This window comes from Tachypleus tridentatus, chromosome 6, assembly GCF_004210375.1.
Source record: "Tachypleus tridentatus isolate NWPU-2018 chromosome 6, ASM421037v1, whole genome shotgun sequence".
NCBI classification, from domain to species: Eukaryota; Metazoa; Arthropoda; class Merostomata; order Xiphosura; family Limulidae; genus Tachypleus; species Tachypleus tridentatus.
The window spans coordinates 42,845,171-42,867,051 of NC_134830.1; the positions used below are offsets into that span (position 1 = coordinate 42,845,171).

At 32.3% G+C, this 21,881-nt stretch overlaps 1 protein-coding gene across 2 annotated transcripts in view; it reads left to right on the forward strand.

The window, feature by feature from the left end:
- Window positions 1-7,744: 7,744 nt before the first annotated feature.
- Window positions 7,745-21,881, forward strand: part of LOC143252338 (papilin-like) — a 91,661-nt gene continuing 77,524 nt past the window's right edge. For both annotated transcript variants that reach the window (XM_076504314.1, XM_076504315.1), the window contains exon 1: window positions 7,745-8,093. In XM_076504314.1, the coding sequence (XP_076360429.1) occupies window positions 8,068-8,093 (26 nt within the window). In that variant the 5' untranslated portion in view covers window positions 7,745-8,067. The remainder of the gene's footprint in view (window positions 8,094-21,881) is intronic.

The following is a 21,881-nucleotide window of genomic DNA, read 5'->3' on the forward strand; positions in this document are numbered from 1 at the left end:
ATCGAACAAGAAGATAATGAAAGCATACAAGACAGTGACATAGTTTGTTTGGTAATTGTGATCGGAGGGTTTTACCCTTAAGTATTTGTTGGTTTTCATTTTTACTCACTGGCAAGTCTGGTTGTTTATATTCAATCACCAGTTATCAACAACCCAAGCCTCTTTTTGCCACTCAGGCACAGGACTCAGGTTTCTGTCCACCTAGCAGCTTAAGTATGACAGTGCTGAAGTTGATACACACAAATAAATGTTTATCTGGACAGGTGCGTGAGTGACTACAATAGCTGGATGTTTCAACAGAGAATGTTATGTAGAGTACATACGCATCCTCTGAATTTTTACTAAGCATAACGTTACAGAGACACTGACAACCAAGGAGAAAAAAAGCTCTCATTGGAAAGAAAAATACTGTTCAAAGACGTATGGAAAATCTACCCAGACTAATAGAGCAGAAAATAATATAGAAGTATTTATAATACCATCATTCTCAGTACATATATGATACATGCATCATTAATTGTCAATTCACTTGAAAATTAAGAGAGGTAACAGTCCCTTGGCGTTACCAAACTCGCCAGTGAAAAAGTTTACTGAGTAGCTTTGTATACGGTTCTTCTTTTCATGAATCTTCCTCATAGAAGATGCATCGTGACACCAAAGAAAACTGACCCAGAACAATGAGTAGCCAAAGCAAGAGAAATTTAACCATATTTTGTGATCATTAATCTACTGTTAAAACTCCCCATACACGTTTGTGCGCACAATTTTAAAAATATTTTAAGTGAACTTAAAGCATTCACTATTCTAAATCAATAACACCTTAACGTATTATAAAGCCTTATTTCATTCTCCTTAATTGTCAGGTATTTCAACTATACTCAATGCTGTTGTGGTAGTCTGATATTTGGCATATGAGAGATACTAAATGTTATCACTGATAGGTTTCCCACATTGGATTCCACATTGTTCTTTAAATGTCATACTTTGGAAAAGCCAACGCAGTGATTAGTTTATTGAACAAATGTCACAGGTGTTTATATGATGAAGGATAAGATATAGTTTTAATATATATAGTTTAGTACTAACTAGCTTCAAGTTAGCTAACGAATTGGTCTGAATATCCGAATAGGTTGAAATAAAAGACTTTTACTCATGGGAAGCATGGAAAATTATGTCCAAACCACGTTGTTAAGATAAATAAAAGTCTTTATGTGGTACCCCACAGCTCTAAGTTATTTACATCAGTCATCCTTTCCATGACACATATTTAAAAGCAGTTTAAACCCCAGTTTGTACAAATTTTTACAAAACCGTGTTACCACCACTGGGGCATGACTTACAACATAAAACAGAGACAGTTCAGGGAATTGAGTCTATGATATCTAACTGTAATTGAAGGTGAGGAATAGTTTGTTTTAAATTTGGTTTGGTTTGAATTTCGTGCAGAGCTACACGAGGGCTATCTGCGCTAGCCGTCTCTAATTTAGCAGTGTAAGACTAGAGGGAAGGCAGCTAGTCATCACCACCTACCGCCAACGTCTTTACCAACGAATAGTGGGATTGACAGTCACATTATAACGCCTCCATGGCTGAAAGGGCGAGCATGTTTGATGCGACCGGATTTCGAACCGACGACCTTCAGATTACGAGTTTTAAAAGAGCTCACTTAATTAAGTCATAATTAAAGACAGTTTTATACTGGTCCTTTTGTAAAACTAATATCGAATCGATCTTCGTACTGGAAAAGTGATCAAAATATTTCTTACTGTGATTTTATTTTACCTTTACTTCCCAAAATCAAGTTTTGGAATTATAAGTAATGCCACTTTCAAACCAAACGTTTAAATATCGAACGTGAATTAAATATTTTAAATGCAATAAATTTTAGTTATTATAATTAATCTCAGTTTTCCATCTACTCTGTAATTAGTTATTTGTTTAGTCTTCACAGAACTTACATAAATAACTCAGTGTATTAAAAAACACTAAAAAAGTTTAATATAGAACCCAATCTGGAAATTGCAGCTTTTCGCGAATTTAAAAACAAACAAACTAATTCTTAAATCGAAAGCTGAAATACTATCATCCTATTCTTAAACCAAGTTTGTAGCATTTATTCTAACTATCTAGCTTATTAAGTCTATAATCTCCAAGTATAATATTAAACGAATATCAAGGGGAAAGGTCCATGAGTATTTACAAGTATGCTGTTGAACTGGAGTGCTGTATTTCATTTCTTCAACCATCTCTTTCTCGAAAATAGATGTTGATTTTGTGATGGGGTGGATGCTTGAGTTCTTTTAACTAGTGAGACTTTGTCATTTTCAACTCATCGTTTTATTGTTATTCTAATGCTATTAAAATGACATTTTGGGATAAAAGGTTCTTTTTCGTAACCACAACCCTTACTTTATAAAAAAGACCCGATTGATTTGAGGCATGAGTTTTGGACCTTGCATCTTCCTGACACGCTGATGTGCAATTTTTCTGCTGAAGAGTGAAGACGTTCTTCTTCGAAATGTGGTGTTCATTTCTATGTAGTCAAGCTGTTTAGATATCGACTCTTAGAAATAGCGGTTACTTCTCTCCCTATTCACCAATCACGTTTCGAAAGAATGTTACAGGACCTGCCAGGGTAATTCGATTTTATGTGCAGAGCAGATTTTCCTATCTTATGTAACTGTAGCTTCAGAGCTTACTCTAATAGTAGTTTAATTTCTAATGTATGTGCTATTCATTGTTATATTTTTAATTTGTGAGCATAAACCATATCTTTTGTCACCTCGTTGCTCAGTGGCAGACCTGATGTTATTACAACTGAATAATCTTTATTTGTCTGATATGTCATCCATTTTTATTTACGAAAGACTCTGATTTGTATACTAATTCGAAAAAGAAACCCAGCAATAATTCCAAAACTATTCCAGTGTAAAAGTTAAATTTATAAAATAACAAATATTATTTAGATACCTGTGACTTTAGACATAAAGAAACTCTTAAATATTATGTAATATATTTTTTTAATAATATTCCACAATCCTTGAAAATAAATCATCGATATTTTCAAACAGTCAATGAAAATAGTTTCACTTACAGATTTCCATTACAAAGTTGAAATGTTGCTTTGGTAAAAATAGTTGTTATATTCCATTCTAGATAGCAACACTATAGAGTTCACTATTTCGAGATTGTTAAAAAATATGAATTTTGTTAAAAAGTAAAGATTTTTACCAATAATATCAAAAGCAGATCAATGTTTTAATGGTCTCCCTCGATTATTGAACAGTACGTTTGAAGGTTTATAACACTAGAATTAGGGGCTTGATTAGCGCAGCGTTTACAAAGCAGCGTTGTCTACTCAGAAGCTAAACGTTAAAGCAATACAATATTTAACAGTGGAACTAAACCTTTTCAAATTGTACCTGATTTTATCTTATTAAACTGTAACATATTTATTTGTTAAGATCGAAATTCGTGGTTGAAAGTGGTCAAGCATTTTTTTCTGGACAATAAATAATAATTCATATATCTTGATTTCATTTTTAATTCTATTAAACAATACTTTACCATGACAATGAATTTCATTTGAAGTCAGTTAGGCTATATAATGTTGTTATTGAGAACTGGGGTGATGAGGAATATTACACTATGTAACCAAATTTATACTTTTTCTTGTTCCTGGGCAGAAAGAGTTATTTTCCAATTGCTTATGCCTAAAGTAAATAGAAACGACCTATTTTTCTCTTCAAACTTTGCTTTCGTGACCTGGGTAATGAAATTTTCAAATTTACCCATTTTCCAGAACATTCCAGGTAGAGTCAGTGCTGAGTAGCTAATAGAGAATTTTCTCGAACTTACATGAATGTTCAAGAACTTTCTAGAATGTTGTAGAACTAACGAGAATTTTCTAGAATTTTCCATAGTAATATATATACAGGGGCTTACCACTCACCACTTTAGTTTAGTTCTAGCTGCCTAAGTGAACACATAGACCTACCTGATTTTATCAGAGATGGTATCAAGAAATTGAAAAAATTCTCCAGACGGATCTACTATGTATTTGGCCAATTTATCAAGACAAGTGCGAAAAAGTACTCCGTGACAACATCTGCTAAAACGTGTGAAGCCTACAAGACATATTTCGGCATGTCTTTCGGGGATTAAGACAAACCCTTGGCACCTTATTTTACCAGCGAGCACTACAAAAAAAAAAAAACTTTAGAAGGTAAGACGAACAACTTTTGCTTGCATGAATAGTAATATTTTATATTATACAAATTTTAGACCTTTTAAAATTTAAATATCTTTTAATTTTTTTAAATTTCCAAAAGTATAGAAAAAATATCACATAAAATATTTTGCATGAACTTCTTATACATTAGTTGTGGATGAAATAAAGTTATTCTTCATAATAACAATTTTATTTTGCTCTTTTGCATGATAGTACAGGGGAAAGAGAGCCATGAAGTTTGCTATTCCATTCAAGCAATTGCTACTTCTGCATGGTGGACCCTTCCAAACGTCGAGCTGGCAAGAATGCATTATACAAGAATGCAGCTATTATGTATCCGGACCTTTCGTCATTCATCGCCCCAGTGCCAAATTGCCCTGAGCTCCCTGTACCCACTCCGCCAGAGAAAAAGCAGACGTCCTCAAAAGAGAGCTGCAAATCAGAAGAGGAGGGAGACGTTGAAGATCCAGATTACAATTTCAGAGGTGCAGAAATCCATACTACCCCAACCAAAGAGACCTCAATGACTTGATTAGAGATCTTGGTCTAACAAGGTCGAATGTCGAGAGTATATATGGGAGCTGATACGTGAAAGTGATTTACATTACAGTCCCAAATTTCGAAAAACTACTCACTTCTAAACATTTTTGTATAACTTTAGTATAAATACATATAAATCTTGGTTCATATATTGTTTTATTCAGACCTTATGTAAATGAACATGTGCAAATTTTCCCGTTTTTACATAGAAAATAGATTAATTTCTAAATTTCATTATCCAATCCGCAAAAACAATGTTTGAAGGGAATAATGGCCATTTTCTGTCCAGGAACAAAATTTGTGTTACATGCTGTTATTTTCAAAGAAATACTGAATAGGTTTGTGTTCAGATGTTGCTTTTATATGAAAACCTGTGCTCTTCTCACGAAGTCCCGAAGTATCGAAGTTCCGTTTTATCCGATGAGCTCTCAAAGTTTCTTCTGAGCCACTACACTAATATAGCAAGATTCTCTTGCGCTTTATACATCTTGAATTACAGTAAATTCAAGTAACAAAGCTTTATACGCATATGCTTGCATTTGTTTTACAAAATGTGGCCACTTAAAGCGTATTTTATTAATATAATATATTTAACCGTGCGCGTAATAAGTTTGATTATTTGAAATTAAACTTGTTTGTTTGTTTTGAATTTCGCGCAAAGCTACTCAAGACTAGATGGAAGGTAGCTAGTCATTACCACCCACCGACAATTCTTACCAACAAATAGTGGGATTGATCGTCACATAATAACGCCCCCACGAATGAAAGGGTGAGCATGTTTGGTGTGACGGGGGTTGCAAAGAAGACAAAAAAAAATTGGTTGACAAGTTGGTTGCAATCATATCCATTAGGATGTTTAAAGTTACAAAACATTTGTATGAGAAAAATTGCATCGTTTTACAAATGTTTCTTGTGGAGAATATATTTTTTATGTAATTAATACGTTGTCACAAAATTAACATAAATTTAAAACGAAAGCAACAAGTGAAAATTTTGTTATTAATTGATGTAAGTGCATCACTTTGAAAACTGTGAACTTCGTTGAATGTATAACAAGAAACAATAAATGCAACGTAATTGCCTGGTTTTGTTGTTAAAGAAAACCCGTGTTTTAAAAGGTTTTGTTTATTTGTTTGATTTGAATTTCGCGCAAAGCTACTCGAGGACTATCTGCGCTAGTCGTCCCTAATTTTGCAGTGTAAGACTAGAGGGAGGGCAGCTAGTCATCACCACCCACCGCCAATTCTTGGGCTACTCTTTTACCAACGAATAGTGGGATTGACCGTAACATTATAACGCCTCCATGGCTGAAAGGGCGAGCATGTTTGATGCGACCGGATTTCGAACCGACGACCTTCAGATTACGAGTTTTAAAAGAGCTCACTTAATTAAGTCATAATTAAAGACAGTTTTATACTGGTCCTTTTGTAAAACTAATATCGAATCGATCTTCTTACTGGAAAAGTGATCAAAACATTTCTTACTGTGATTTTATTTTACCTTTACTTCCCAAAAACAAGTTTTGGAATTATAAGTAATGCCACTTTCAAACCAAACGTTTAAATATCGAACGTGAATTAAATATTTTAAATGCAATAAATTTTAGTTATTATAATTAATCTCAGTTTTCCATCGACTCTGTAATTAGTTATTTGTTTAATCTTCACAGAACTTACATAAATAACTCAGTGTATTAAAAAACACTAAAAAAGTTTAATATAGAACCCAATCTGGAAATTGACTCTTGTGTGAAAGTATTTCTATAGTGCGTATATAAGACAGCACCTTGAAGTTAAGCACAAAGCAACACAATGGACTATCTGTGCTCTGCCCACCAGGGGTATCGAAGCCCGAGTGCTAACGTTGGAAGTCCACAGACATGTAGTTGTGCCAGCGAGTGGGGAGCTTTTCGCAGCTGGCTATATATATTCCATAGTGCATATATAAGATAACATCTCGTTATTGGCTTTTTTCAAAAACAACTTTAAAAAATAATATAAAAATTATATTTCAACTGGCTCATCATAAATTATAAAAATGAGCTGGACGAATATTTACAATCTCTGTTCTGTAGTTTTGAATTTGTGCTTTATTTAAATTACTAAGTTCCCTGTTTTACTTTCAGGACGACATCTTATAATTTATCTATCTATTTTCGACGTCGTTCATGTCATTAGGTTAGTTAATAAAACTATATATATTTACTAGAATCGTTATATATGTGCTATGATTTTATTTTGTTTTGAATTAAGCACAGAGCAACGCAATGGGCGATCTGCTCACAACGGGTATCTTAAACCCGGTTTTTATGGTTGTAAGTCCGCAGACATACAGCCGAGCCATTGGGGGGACTTGAAAGTACAACATACGTGTGTGTGTTTTCTTATAGTAAAGCCACATCGGGCTATTTGATGAGCCCACTAAGGGGAATCGAACCCCTGATTTTAGCATTGTAAATCCGTGGACATACCGCTGTACTAGCGGGGAGCATGATTTTTTGACAAATTGTCTGTACATGGTTTGGAAATTATAATGAATATTATAATTCATAATTACAGTATTATATCGTTTTTTGCTTCTGTACTGTACGTATATTTAAAAAAAATCCTTCGCTGTATGTTTTTCTTTGAAACTTGAGTATCTTTTACAATCTTTGTAGCTTGAATTGCATAATCTTAATGTACGTAACCAGAGTTCTCTCTTTGGCTCTATTGATTTGTTGAATATATTAGATCGTGTGTTAAAAGTATAGTAAGATTTATTGTATGTATTACTGGAACTAGCTAATTCAAAACTGAGAATCATGGTTAATGTTTGTTTGGAACTTTCTACAAGTTGACAATATTTATTGTTATTCCAAACATTCATCCAAAGCATTTCTTCTTTTTTTCGCCATATTATGTAGGACTTGGTCTCGAGCTTATCTCTTATTGGATAATTTTTCGACTACGCGTGAAGCGAGGGTGTCTGGCCTCGATTTAAATTCCGTATGATAAAACTAACACAAGTGAAGAAAACACGTCGTATGAACTTACTATTATGAATAAGGAAAAGAGTAGGTTTGCTTTTCTCCTCTGAGAAATAAATGTTCCTACTTGGATAACATAGCAGTTAATACCGACACCCTTATAAATTATTACTTCAAAATATTCCAACTTGAAAATTGGGATATATTATTAAATACAGCCGAAGAAAAAACATTAACATTAGAATTTTTAGTTGTGTTTTTTAATTGGCAACAAACCAAGTTTCAAAGTTGAGACTAAACATTTGGAGCTGTTTCGTTACTTGTTACTATGAGAGCAAGAATAAACTATCCTTGGTAAGTTTAAATTATCATTTGTCATATACTTTATTAAACAAGCTGTTAATGCTTAATTAACAACATTAATTTAATAACGAAGTTTGGGTAAAATTCTGAAAAAAACTGCCTGTAATTCATAGATGCAAATCATTATTATTAAGATAGATTAATAAGACATCGTATTTCTGAATAGATTCAAATAACCACTGTCAGTTCGCTTGTAATCAGAATATAACATTGTTTGTTCGTTTCCTTATACATTACATTTATCAAATGTTTAATGATAATTATAAATACGTAATATAATTTTACTTTAGAAGTTAAATTCATGTTCATAATAAAAGCAGCATTTTCAATAGAGCTAACATTTATTTTAGTGTAAATACTGAACATGTTTCAATGATTTTCAAGTTGTATATATGCATTATCTTTGAATTTAAACAATTGAATATATACATATCGCTTATATTTCATCAAACTACCTTATGATATCTCGTATTCTGCGTTTCATCAGCTTGGTATATTTACGATACATTGAACTTGTATGTTTTTATGTTTATGGTCTAGTTCCATGCTGTACGCGATCGTTTTTCCTTTATGACAATAGAAATATTATCGCAGTGATTGGAAATATGTGTTGAATAAAAATTATAATCATAGCTATATATTTGCATAATTTCTCAGTTTTGGTACTATATTTCAAATATTGTGATTTACAACATCTATTTTAGCTTGTAACTTATAAAGAAAACATTTATAAGATGACACATGAATGGTCTTCAAGCTTTCCTGCATGTTTATTGACTGATAAAGATATCTGTTGTCATAGTTGTAAGATGCTTCCCGCTTGTACAGTGGTAAGTCTACGGATTTACAACACTGAAATCAGGGGTTCGATTCCCGTCAGTGGCCTCAGCAGCTGGCCCGAGGTGGCTTTGTTATAAGAAAAACAAAAACAGTTGTAAGATTTGAGATGAAATTTGAATGTATTTTCTGAAATTTGGTCAATAACTGCTGTTACGACAATTTTTAACAAATTATAATAACCTCATTGTGTGTATTTTAAATATGATTCACTTTTCACAAAACTTACATCTCATATGATTAAATAAACATAAATTACCATAATATATGTTAACACTAATTTTTTTATAGATATGTTATTGACTAAGTTACATTTTTATTCATGAGGTTCTAAGGAGTTTAATTAAGATAATTATATGAGACAATTATTGAATACACTCAGGTTTCTAACTTTAATAGTTGGCCTCTTACTCAAAGTAAAGATACCTTATTCGTGCTTTGTTTCAGCTTAAGAAGCTGCAGTAACTAATTTTGTATCATTTTTATATTTTTTAGATATTTTAATAGAACGACGAGTAGAAAGTTTTCTAATCGTTACTAGTTGTCAGTTTAAACCATATAAAGCACTTTTTAAAGAATGTCTAAAAAGTTATTATACAATCAAAATAAATAAGGTTATAATTTCCTAAACATTGACCTTTTATAAGTTATTTGATATTGAAATAAAATTAACTTTAGTTTAAGATATTTCTGTCCGAATCAAATACAAATTCAACTACAACTTGTGAAATAAATTTAAAGTAAGTTAGTGTTTTAAAACTGCGATATAATATTGATATGTTTCAGTAGGATAAGCACCCCTAATAGCGATCTATTTTATTATTAAAAATATTTCGTATGTCTAATATTTATATTTTTGTATATTTGTTTAACCCTGACATAATTAAGTCATTAAAAGTAACATCATAGAACATAGCATGAAATTTTTCAGTTGTTTATATGACAACTGCTCAATTTAAAAAAAAAATTGCAACACAAGTACCACGTGGATTGCATGTGTATAAAGAACGACACATAAACACCAATAATTTAAACTTATTGTCAGAATTAATCCTTTCGACATCTGAAATAGGTGTTTTATGTACAATTTTCTTCAGAGTGAGGCACAATATTTAACCAGAAATATTCTATTTTACGTTCCAGTATTAATTAATAAAACACAATTATTCTGGTTCTTTTATAGCAGATATTAACCCTTATAGTTCAATTCGACCTCTGATCAGTGGTACGCAAATAGAGTATTATTTCTTTGTGTTTAAGTTATAAACATACATTACGTATGTCAAAAGTCAGCAGGTGCGACTGTAACAGAAGATCTAGACGAAAAGCACCCTAATTAAACTGTGTTATAAATACACAACTTTCTTGTTCTGTGAGGATGTCCACCGGTTTGTGTACAGCCATCAACTGTGGTTCTCGAAACTTCCAGGTGCATGCAGTTGAAAAAAAATAACAATAGATGAATAAATTTCTCGAACCTGACAACGATTTCGGAACCATCGTTCAAACAGAGCTTAACTTTATTTAACCCTAACTCACTTAATAATTACGTATACTAACTAGTTTTACTTCTAAATGCGATTTCATTAAACAAACAACAAACTACAAAACAAGTGATTAAAAACTGTTAAATATATATGCAAGTTACACCTAACATTACACTCGCGTGTATAAGGTATGAAGTTATCGCTTACATTAACGCTATCAATTGCTTATAAAGTTCTTGTATTTCACATTTCAAGTCTACTTTGTATGACTACGAAACGTTGTAGAATAATTCTGTATATTTGTATATATGTATATGCCAATATTATATTAGTATTTTAAAACATATAACACCCCTGTATTTCACATTTCACTACACGTCTACATGGTATGACCACGAAACGTCGTAAAATAACTCTGTCTGTTTGTACGTGTATATACATATGCAAATATTGTATTATCGACTGAGACGTGTTGTAAATAAAACCAATCAAACATAAAATAATGATGATGAAATTTTCAAAGAAAGACGGAACAATCCAGAAATGTCGTTTAAAACTAAACATAACAAACTTTAGGTAAAATAAATACATTTGTAACTTCCTCTAAGCGGCAAGTCGAATATTTATATTGCTACAATTGGGTTTCGATACCCGTGGTAGGCACAGCACAGGTAATCCGTTGTGTAACTTTGCGTTTAACTACGGACAAACAAAATAATTGCAAATAGACAAAAAGCAGTATAAACGACTTGCTTTATATCCACAAAGCAGAGAACTTTATTTGTTAAGGTAGAAAACGTTGCTTTACAAATGAAAACAATATTAACCAAACTGTTGGTTGACAGCAATAAAATAAGGGATGTGTATCCACTAACCATATTAACCAGAAGAAAACGTGGGCAGAGAAAAGACGTTAACCATAAATAATAACTAAACCAGAACGAACAACAACTTTTGAGTAACTAAAATAAGATATTGAAAAGACATCGACTAGACTAAGAAAAAAAGAAAAACAATAAGTTATTGATTGTCTCAAGCATATTAAAAAGAGGAACTTTATTTACCAAGATAGAACTACAAACATTTGACCAACTAAATTGAAACACGTCAGATGTTTTAGAAATTCAATAAAACCTTAACTAACCAATAAAAATTTGCCACGCAATTGTGTAGGACCAGGGTGTAACAAACTGTAAACGAAGAAAAAAGAGAATGGGATAAAAAAGAAACAAAACTTAAATTATCAAAATAATATACAAGAGAAACGTTGCGTATCCAATACCCACTCAACAGCTCAAAACCTTCACCATCCAATACAGAATAGTCAAAATAAACATTTAACCATTAGACACCAATGAATTTCGAATGTAAATTTTCTCATCAAAACAGGATAGTAACCAATTGAGAGTAGCGAAAATAAAATTGTTTAATCGAAAATAAATATTAGAATAGCTGGGATACGAAACATGGGAAACATATGTTTAACAAAACAATAAGCAATAAATAGTGAAATATTTGAGCATATACTAAAATTATTGTTAGCAAATATAATGTTACCAAACAAGAATATGTTGAAACACAGATAACATAACAATAAGAAAATGTTCGATATGACAATAAATTTTTAACCCCCATAGTTTGATAACCAAAATCTGTGACACATACATGATAGCCTCCCCAGTGACTCTCACCGCTAGAAACAGGGCTTTGATACCCGTGATGGACAGAGCAAAGATAACCCATTGTGTAGCTTTGTACTTAATTCTAAATAAACAAACAAAAACATATGTGATAAAAAGCAGAAAATGTTAGTCATCCAAAACATAATAAGCTAAAAACTGTTCACAAATAAAAATAATTGTTTAATATTTTAAAACACATCGGAACAGGGAGAAAACAATTATCAGATATATCAGAGCAATATCTACACGTACATATGAACAAGAGAAATAACTAGAAAGTGTTTGTCAACAGAATAAAAAAACACAAAAGTTGTTGCACTGCAACAGATATCAGTAAAAGTCTTTCAGTTCCAAATATTTAGCGATTTTATACTGTTTTTAATGTCTTTGTTCAGTCCTTAAACACTATAATTGAAAACATTTTGATCAACGAAACTCGCCTTCAAGATCTCATCAGTACAACCATGAAATGTTAGTTTGTGTGAAGTACCTTCAGATATTCATGATTTATTATCATAGTTTGTTCTGTGTGAAGTGCCTTAAGATATTCATGGTTTATTATCATAGTTTGTTCTGTGTGAAGTGCCTTAAGATATTCATGATTTATTATCATAGTTTGTCCTGTGTGAAGTACCTTAAGATATTCATGGTTTATTATCATAGTTTGTTCTGTGTGAAGTGCCTTAAGATATTCATGGTTTATTATCATAGTTTGTTCTGTGTGAAGTACCTTCAGATATTCATGGTTTATTACTACAGTTTTACCCTTATTTTGTTTATAACTCAGCCATTTAGAAACTATTAATTGCCCCTGTAACATACATTATTTGATAATTTTAAAGAGATCATAAAAAATTGTATAGATAAAAAACTACTTCCATTAAGGATTTTCAATGATGTAAACAGTTTTGATCTTTAATTTCTTTTTTACATAATCTCTATCTTAGTGTTCAGAAACTTTTATAGAAATTAAAATTTCACTTAGAAAAGAAGTAAACAACACAAGCCTGAGACGGTTTTATTGTCTTAAAAGTTTCACGTATTCTACAGTAATTCCTGTACGCTGAATTCGAAAATGACATCCATTTTTGTTCATCGTGTATAGATTGTTCACAAAACCTCATATTCACTTTTACATTAGCGAATCATTTTCGTTGAAATCTGGTCATATTTTGTTATGCTTAAAATGTTGACAACCATTGGCTATAGATTTCTCTAGACCAATCGATCGCTCTAGAACCCAAACGTAACAAACACAATAATAACAAAATTTCATTGTGGTAAACGAAATATTTATTTGATTTAAGTAAGAGTTTTCATTCCAATTTATAAGACAAATCCTTACGTGATATGAAAAAATTAATATCATTTTTGAAATATGCGTAGCTGAATTATGGAAATTCGGTAATTAAAATCAAAACAACTGTTATGATGTTTAAATTCGCAGGGCTGTGTTATCCTTTTTCAGAATTTAATTTTAAACGACTTACTTTGTATAAAATTTCAACAACTGTGGATTAATAATCTGAGTCCATAATTATAACAATAATGTTTGTAAATAATCATGGAATTAGTTTTTGAAGAAAACTACTATCTTAAGCTAGATATTTTTAATAGTTTAAAACTCATATAAAACATATTACTATTTATTAATTATCAATATATATATACGTTTTCATATACATTTTATTATCTACATCTATACATTTTTCAGAATAATGACGTCATTTACGTAAGACACTGCTGTTGTGTTTTCGGCGTAGATGAAACCAACATAACTAATTTTTGTATTGACAGTAAGGTTGGGGTAATCTAACTTGATAGATGTCATGGTTAGTAGTTTACACAATTTAAGTGTAATAATTAATATATTTTGAAAAATAAACGGATGTTAATTGCAAACTATTTCTATCTTACAAAACGTTGGTCAATCCATTGCACAGTCAGGTGGATAACGCACCAAACTTCTATTAACAAGATTGAGGATCAATCCTAATCAACTTAAAAATAGTTTTTCTTCAGGATTTTTCTGAAAACGACAACAGATTACGAGCGGAACGCGTTAATAATTATTTAGGGGTAGTTAATGAAATATCAATTATTAGGTTTCGGAGGATTTTATAGATTATTAACCATGACAATGAATAATTTATTTTGTAGCCTTTCATTCATCTCTGTATTATTTGGTTTTGTTTGAAATTAACCACAAGGCTACACAATGGGCTACATTTGTTCTGTTCACTACGGCTATCAAAACTCAGATTTTAGTATCGTAAGTCCGCAGACATACAGCTGTACAACTGAGGGTATGGGGGGGGGGTTTGGAAATACAATTGTAAAGATAATGTTATATAAACTTCCTGAATTTCAATGTTTAAAATAAAGAGTTGCACATAACATTCCAGAACTTTAAGGTGTCTCATTATTCGTCTGTCGTAATTATTTAAACACTAAAAGCAAAAGATAGATAAAAACAATCGTTTGTGGTTTCAAAAGTATTTCTTGACTCTAGATGAAAACGTTGAAGTGATGTCACCGACGAGATAATGCTCCCACCCAAACATAGACGCCTTCGTCTATCAGTTGGAATGCACGCCACAATTTTCAAGATGTTCATCTCAGTGAATTTACTAACACTTGACGTTTGTCGTTTCGTTATTCATAGACCCAACTAAAAAAAGAAATTTTCCATCAAATGCTTCCTGTTTTACTTCCTACTTTCAGCTATTTACTAAAAAAAAGAAGAAGATTATTCAGAGACTATTTCCGTTTGTTCTTAGATAAGACTTATGAACAGTTCTAAGATCACTGGTTTGGTAACTTTACTTATAATGCAGTTTGTTTTTGTTGTAAAGTCGAACATGATTAATTATAAAACTAAATTTGAATACCCTGCCCTATTACGACCTTAGAAACACTTTCAAGAGGCTTAAAACAATGATTGAAGAGTATAGATAAACAAATTAAATTGAGAACCTAACCACTCGTGAACATCAAATTCCAAACATATCACCTTTTTCATGTTGCATTTAAGTTATTTGCAAACTGGTTTTAGTTTGAATTTGGCGCAAAGCTACACGAGGGCTATCTGCACTAGCCGTCCCTAATATAGCAGTGTAAGACCAGAGGGAAGGCAGCTAATCATCACCACCCACCGCCAACTCTTGGGCTATTCGTTTACCAATGAATAGTGGGACTGACTTAACATTATAACGCCCCCACGGCTGAAAGGGTGAGCATGTTTGGTGTGACGGCGATTCAAACCAGCGATCCTCAGATTACGTGTCAAGTGCCTTAACCACCTGGCCATGCTGGGCCTATTTGCAAATTAGACTTTAAAGTCAGATTATAGTAATGATAATTTTTATTCTTTTAAAGATTAAGTTATTTTGCACTACATACTGAACCGTTATAATTTATGTTTTAATACGTTTTAAACCTTCCTAAGAAAAATTCCTCTTTTATTTGAATGATATCACCGTTTGATATTACCATAACGTATCTATTTGTTTTAAAGTCATTCTAGTAAGACAACAATATTAAATAGCAAAATAATAAAGTAAAGACAAAACACGCTGGAAGTGGTGATGCAGTTTGCTTATTATGCAACGTTATATGGATATGAGCTAAGTCTTACAAATGGAAAAAATATATATGCACCCTATCGTAATTTAAGTGAATTGTACCGTTAAAAACATATATTATTTATAAGTACAAGCAGGCCGCGCTAGTAATTAAACAATAACATTTAAGAACGTTATTTGTGGACAGTTTAAACCATCTAATTTTGATTGGCTGTTCTTTTTCTATTCAGAGGTCATGTAGGCGAATTAGAGTAATGTCAAGTGATGACAGTTACTAATAGATTTTACAGATGGCGCGACAAAGAATGCTTTTTCTGTCTTATGTGGATAAATGTGGTGTTATCCGCTACATGAAGCCATATGACAAATGTTATAGCCATTTTAACCCCTTATAGAAACATACAAAAAATTGTGAACGTTTGTATTTTTAACTACGCGGAAATTTCGTGGCTTCTACGTGAAGAGCACTTCAGGTTTTGTCGTCTCTCTAATACAGCTTCAAGTGATAAGTTGGTATTTGTCGAGATAACAATATTTTCGAATTAAGAGTTTTCCAAGTAATACGAATCATTTTCATTGTGTAATACTTTCTTCAATATGGAAGAAATATACTCCCAATGTGAGCCAGGTGGGTTAAGGCATTTGACTCGTAATCTGAGGGTCACGGGTTCGAATCTCCGTCGCACCAAACATGCTCGCCCTTTCAGCCATCTGGGCGTTATAACGTGACGATCAATCCCACTATTCGTTGGTAAAAGAGTAGCCCAAGAGTTGGCGATGGGTGGTGATGACTAGCTGCCTTTGCCTCTAGTCTTACTGCTGCCCCCCGCTAGTATAGCGGTATGTCTCCGGATTTACAACGCTAAAATCAGGGGTTCGATTCCCCTCGGTGGGCTGAGCAGATAGCCCTATGTGGCTTTGCTATAAGAAAAACACAAACACACCTTACACTGCTAAAATAGGGACGGTTAACGCAGGTAGCCCTCGAGTAGCTTTGCGCGAAGTTCAAAAACAAACAAACAAAGTCCATGTGAAACAGCTATAAAAGTTTGCGAACGTACAATGCTAAAAGCCAGAGTTCGATTCCCGGCGATGAACACAGCAGATAGTCTAATGAAGTTTTGCTGAAAAACAAACAAGAAAAAATATAAAAGACAACTAATATGTGTTTAAAATATTGGTGATGGTTTATTAATAAAGCAAACATTTACGTTATACACGTGTGTGTGTGTTTGTATAAAGTATATAACAATGTTTGAGATACTTTAATGATTGAATCTTTTTACAAGTGTGCTACATAAATTGGGTGGCTATTCGACTGATGTCAAATACCGTTTCAAAAACCAAACATTATTTTTTTTTTACTTTTCACTGTAGTTGTTGGACTTGTTACTTAGGCATATTTATAAATACAATAGTACTGTCTGTTGCATGTCCTTGTAACTACTTTGCAAAGTATCGATAGATCTTTATCAAAATTACTGTGTACGTTCATTAGATTCAAGGAAAAATACATACAAGTATTCAGTTTTCATATGACGTATTGCGGCTTTTATCAGTGTGTTTACATTTTTTACCACTATCCCACCTCATATGAATGAATCTTTACCAAACTTGGCATGAAAGTTCGTACGGTCCAAGAGGAGATACATACAAATGCTCTATTTTACATTTCTTGTTCTGTAGTTTTTGTAAGCGATTTTTTACAATTCGATATAAACTTTTCATGTCCCAAAATAACGTTTAATTTATCATGAATATACGTAATTTCAGTCCAGGAGATGGGTAGTCCAGCTAGTGTATAGTTAAGGTATAAATAAATATTGTTATCTTGTGTCAAACCATTGTTGATTTGTTCTTTGCGGTTTCATGTTATTCGTTCATATAGTGATATTAAGTTTCATTTTCGGTTTGAGAATCTTCAAGAATATGTTCTGAAAAATAAAGTATTCGATTCAAAATTTATAGAATGATTTAGTATTAATTATGTATCTCTTATTCTGTTTTAGTTTCGTAGCAATCAACCACCAATATTTCGAGAATTGGTGTTGAAATTATGTAAATAACCTCAAGTTGTCGTTTAATCTGTCAAATGACTGGTCAATTTGTAGACCGTTGCTAATAAAATATATATGGGATTTTCACTTTAAATTTTATCATAAGTTATTTCCACGAAACACTCAACGACTCTTTCTCATAGAACCCCCCAGTATCATGATGGTATGTCTGCGGACTTACAACGCTAAAATCCGAGTTTTGATACCCAGACAAAGCACAGATAGCCCATTGTGTTTCTTTGCACTTAACTTCAAATAAACAAGCAAAATAAAAAAATTCTCATAGGAGATAAAACTAAAACTACTTATAATACAAGAAGCGTGCTAAGATAACCCATGATCGTTACAACGAAGTAGAGTTATATTTATTATGATTACAATGCTCAACAATTTATGCTTTTATGTACCAAATACGCGTCTTTCAGAAGGCTTGTTACTTACTTTCTTCAAATTCTATTAAATTATGTTAGTTTACGTTTTACAGAAATGTTTTGTAATGTAGAAAGAGAATTCTAGTTACTTTGGTGGAAGTTACAACAAATAACTGTTCATATCTTTCTAATATAAAGTTACAATAAAATTCAGCCAATGTTTAATTATCTCGCTGGGAAAAGGCAGAACTATTATACATGTTTCGTAAAACACAACTATCAGAATGGAAGTACTTCGTTTCAAATTTTGTTAAATTCTCCAATATGGTAAATCAAAGGACAGCATCTTTATAAACATATATAATATCCCAGTAGATCTTTCTTGAAAATAAGGACTCTCAAATAGACGCATCCTTTTTCCGGCGAACATTTGTATTCAACAATTTAATAATATTTCGGACTAAAAGGCTTTTATGTTTAAGATTTATAATTGATATTGGCATTTTCAAGCTAATTAACGTCCAATACAACGTATGGGCTGAGCAGCCGGATCAAAGATCCTTAGGTTTAGGATTAACCCTATATGTTTAACATGGAATTATTAAACCATAAGTAGGGCAGTCAGTATGAAAATTGATTGCCGAACAGATAGTTCGATTGTTTTTCCTTGGATGTACATATTTAAAGTTGATAGTGAGTTTACATTATCCAGGTTTCAAGCAGTTTTCAGTAAACATATAATTGAAGGAACATTTTAATCGTAATAATTAAAGACTTTAGAGCAACTTATTACAGCTACAGCTTTTGCATTTTTTTTTCAGGAAAGCATATAAGAACTAACGTAATACGTCACATTTCTTGTTACTGAGATATATGTATATATCACATGTTGTGGTAATATAACAAAAAGCATTAATTAACTTCAGAACTGAAAAATACGTAAAGTGTTAAGAATGAACGTGATAAGTTATTACTGTAATAACTTTGTTCGTATAACAACATGAATATTAGGCCTATGACCTTTTCAAACACCTCATTCTTAATTTAGTTCGTGTTACATATTATAATTCATCTCGGACGAACCTTCAATTTATTACAACTTGAAGTGGCCTAAAACTGAGTAAGATAGTTCTTTGCATTTAGAAGTTAATTTAATGTTGATGTAAAACACATTTATGATATTTGACAGCAAGATTGATACACACAATTGTATGATATTTGACAGCAAGATTGATACACACAATTGTATGATGTTTGACAGCAAGATTGATACACACAATTGTATGATATTTGACAGCAAGATTGATACACACAATTTTATGATATTTGACAGCAAGATTAATACACACAATTGTATGATGTTTGACAGCAAGATTGATACACACAATTTTATGATATTTGACAGCAAGATTGATACACACAATTGTATGATATTTGACAGCAAGATTGATACACACAATTGTATGATATTTGACAGCAAGATTGATACACACAATTGTATGATACTTGCCAACAAGATTGATACACACAATTTTCTTTCTTGATACAAATATAATTTGTTATTCAAACAATAATACAATTAGAGCCCGCGACCCTCGGATTACGAGTCGAGCGCCCTAACCACCTGTTCATGCCGAATCCGATGGTATTTTGTATATTCGAAGATAAGAATAGGTAATACATTAACCATTAGCTGCCTTCTTTCTAGTCTTACACTGCTAAATTAGGGACGGCTGGCGCAGATAGCTCTCGTGTATCTTTGCGCAAAATTCAAAAAACAAATAAACAATCAAAATACTATAACAATATGTAAACTTTAAAAAATAACTTAGTTATGCTCTATCTTACATACTTAGTTGCGTGTGTAGCTATGATCATACAAAGCGCTTATATTGTAATTTATCTAGAGATTTAGAACAAGGAATATAAAATGATTACGAAATAAAACTGAACGCAATAACTAGTTCTGAAGTATTCAGTAGATACGACAGTTGTTTATAATTAGGAATAAAACTAACATTGAAAAAAGCTTAGGAAAACTATAGTTCAAACTAAAGTACACATATGTATCTCAGAACGGTTGGAAAACCTTATAAGAAAACACAACATTCCAGTAAACATCAAATTTATTTAGAAAGCAGGTACAAAACTAAAATCCATACTATATAAAAATTACACTGACAAACACAACACCAACATTATATATAAAATACAATGTAACAACTGCCACGATTTCTATACTGGAAAAACAAGCAGAAAAATGGAAACTAGATTCAAAGAACAAAAAAAAACACCTTCACACATACTTAAACACTGCAAATCAAACAAACACAACATAACCGTAGAAAACACCCAGATACTAAGTAAGGAAACAAGCATAAACAAACGTAAAATCAAAGAAGCCCCACTTATACAACAACTCAAACCCAAATTAAACCAATATAAAGGAACACCCTTATACCTATATTAATTATTAACCTAACATCCACCTGCAACGCCCCCTACAATCTCATACCAGTTTATACTCTCATCCCTAAGACATGTGTATGTCAACGGTCACATTCAAACTCTCTTCTTTCTTAACCTTAAGATGACCTAAGAAGGTCGAAACGTTGTTCTATCCTTATCAATAAAATTGTTAATACTCATACCAGCTGTTCTTAGATACATTTTTATTTCAAATGAGTTTCTTGTCATCAAGAATAAACTACACATAATTTTGTAGTTCGGGATGATTATCTTAAACTAAAAAAACTCAGTTTTTCTTTCTTTTGGCAAGCCGTCAATGAACCGTATAGTATTTGTACTGTGAGATACTTGTACTTGCCAATAATACGTAAATGTATTTTAATTTCTGAAAATAATTCTTTAGGGTCTCGTGAATGTTAGGCTTATTTACAGTAACAGTGGGGGTCACATGGATAAAGTTTACTCGTTACTACAGTGTAATATTACTGTCGCATGTCGTAATGCTCGTCTTCTTCCACTGGTATATGTTTGAGTTTTTCGTGAATTCCTGACCTGACATGAGTTTATCTTGATGTGGGCGTCTAGATTCATCTCACGAATAGTGGGTGGTAACCATTACGTGACATGCATAAAGCAGGTGGCTTGGATTCATTAATCCGCATGTCCAATTATATTCTCACTTCAATGTACTCTACTCATGATACCACGATATTGTTGTGGCACGACACATACTTTATCTCACTAGAAACAACTTATGCAACACGAGGTCTTTAGGAAGGTAAATTAACCAAAATAAAAACAATGCTCAGAATCCCTAACTCTAATTATCACAAGCATATGGTTGGGGCAGGGAAATGCTTCTATGTTGGTCAATGACATAACAAAACGTTCGTCAAAGACTTTTAATTTTTCTGTTTCTCTTCATAACGTCCTTCGTGTTTCTTTCGTGTTATTTTGTTATCTATAATATCACATTAATTTGTCTCTTTTATTTATTGTTAACCACTAAGCTATACAATGGGCTATACGTGCTGTGCTCACCATAGGGATCGAAACTTGTTTTCTAGTGTAATAACTCTGCAGACTTAACATTGTACTACTGTAAAAGGGGCATATTTTATTAAGAAATTATTAACGACCGAATAATTTCGATATAGGCCCGACATGGCCAGGTGGTTAGGGCGCTTGACTCACAATATGAGGGTCACGGGTTGGAATCCCCTTCACACCAAACATGCTCGCCCTTTCAGCCGTGTGGGCATTATAATGTTACGATAAGTCCCGTATTCTTT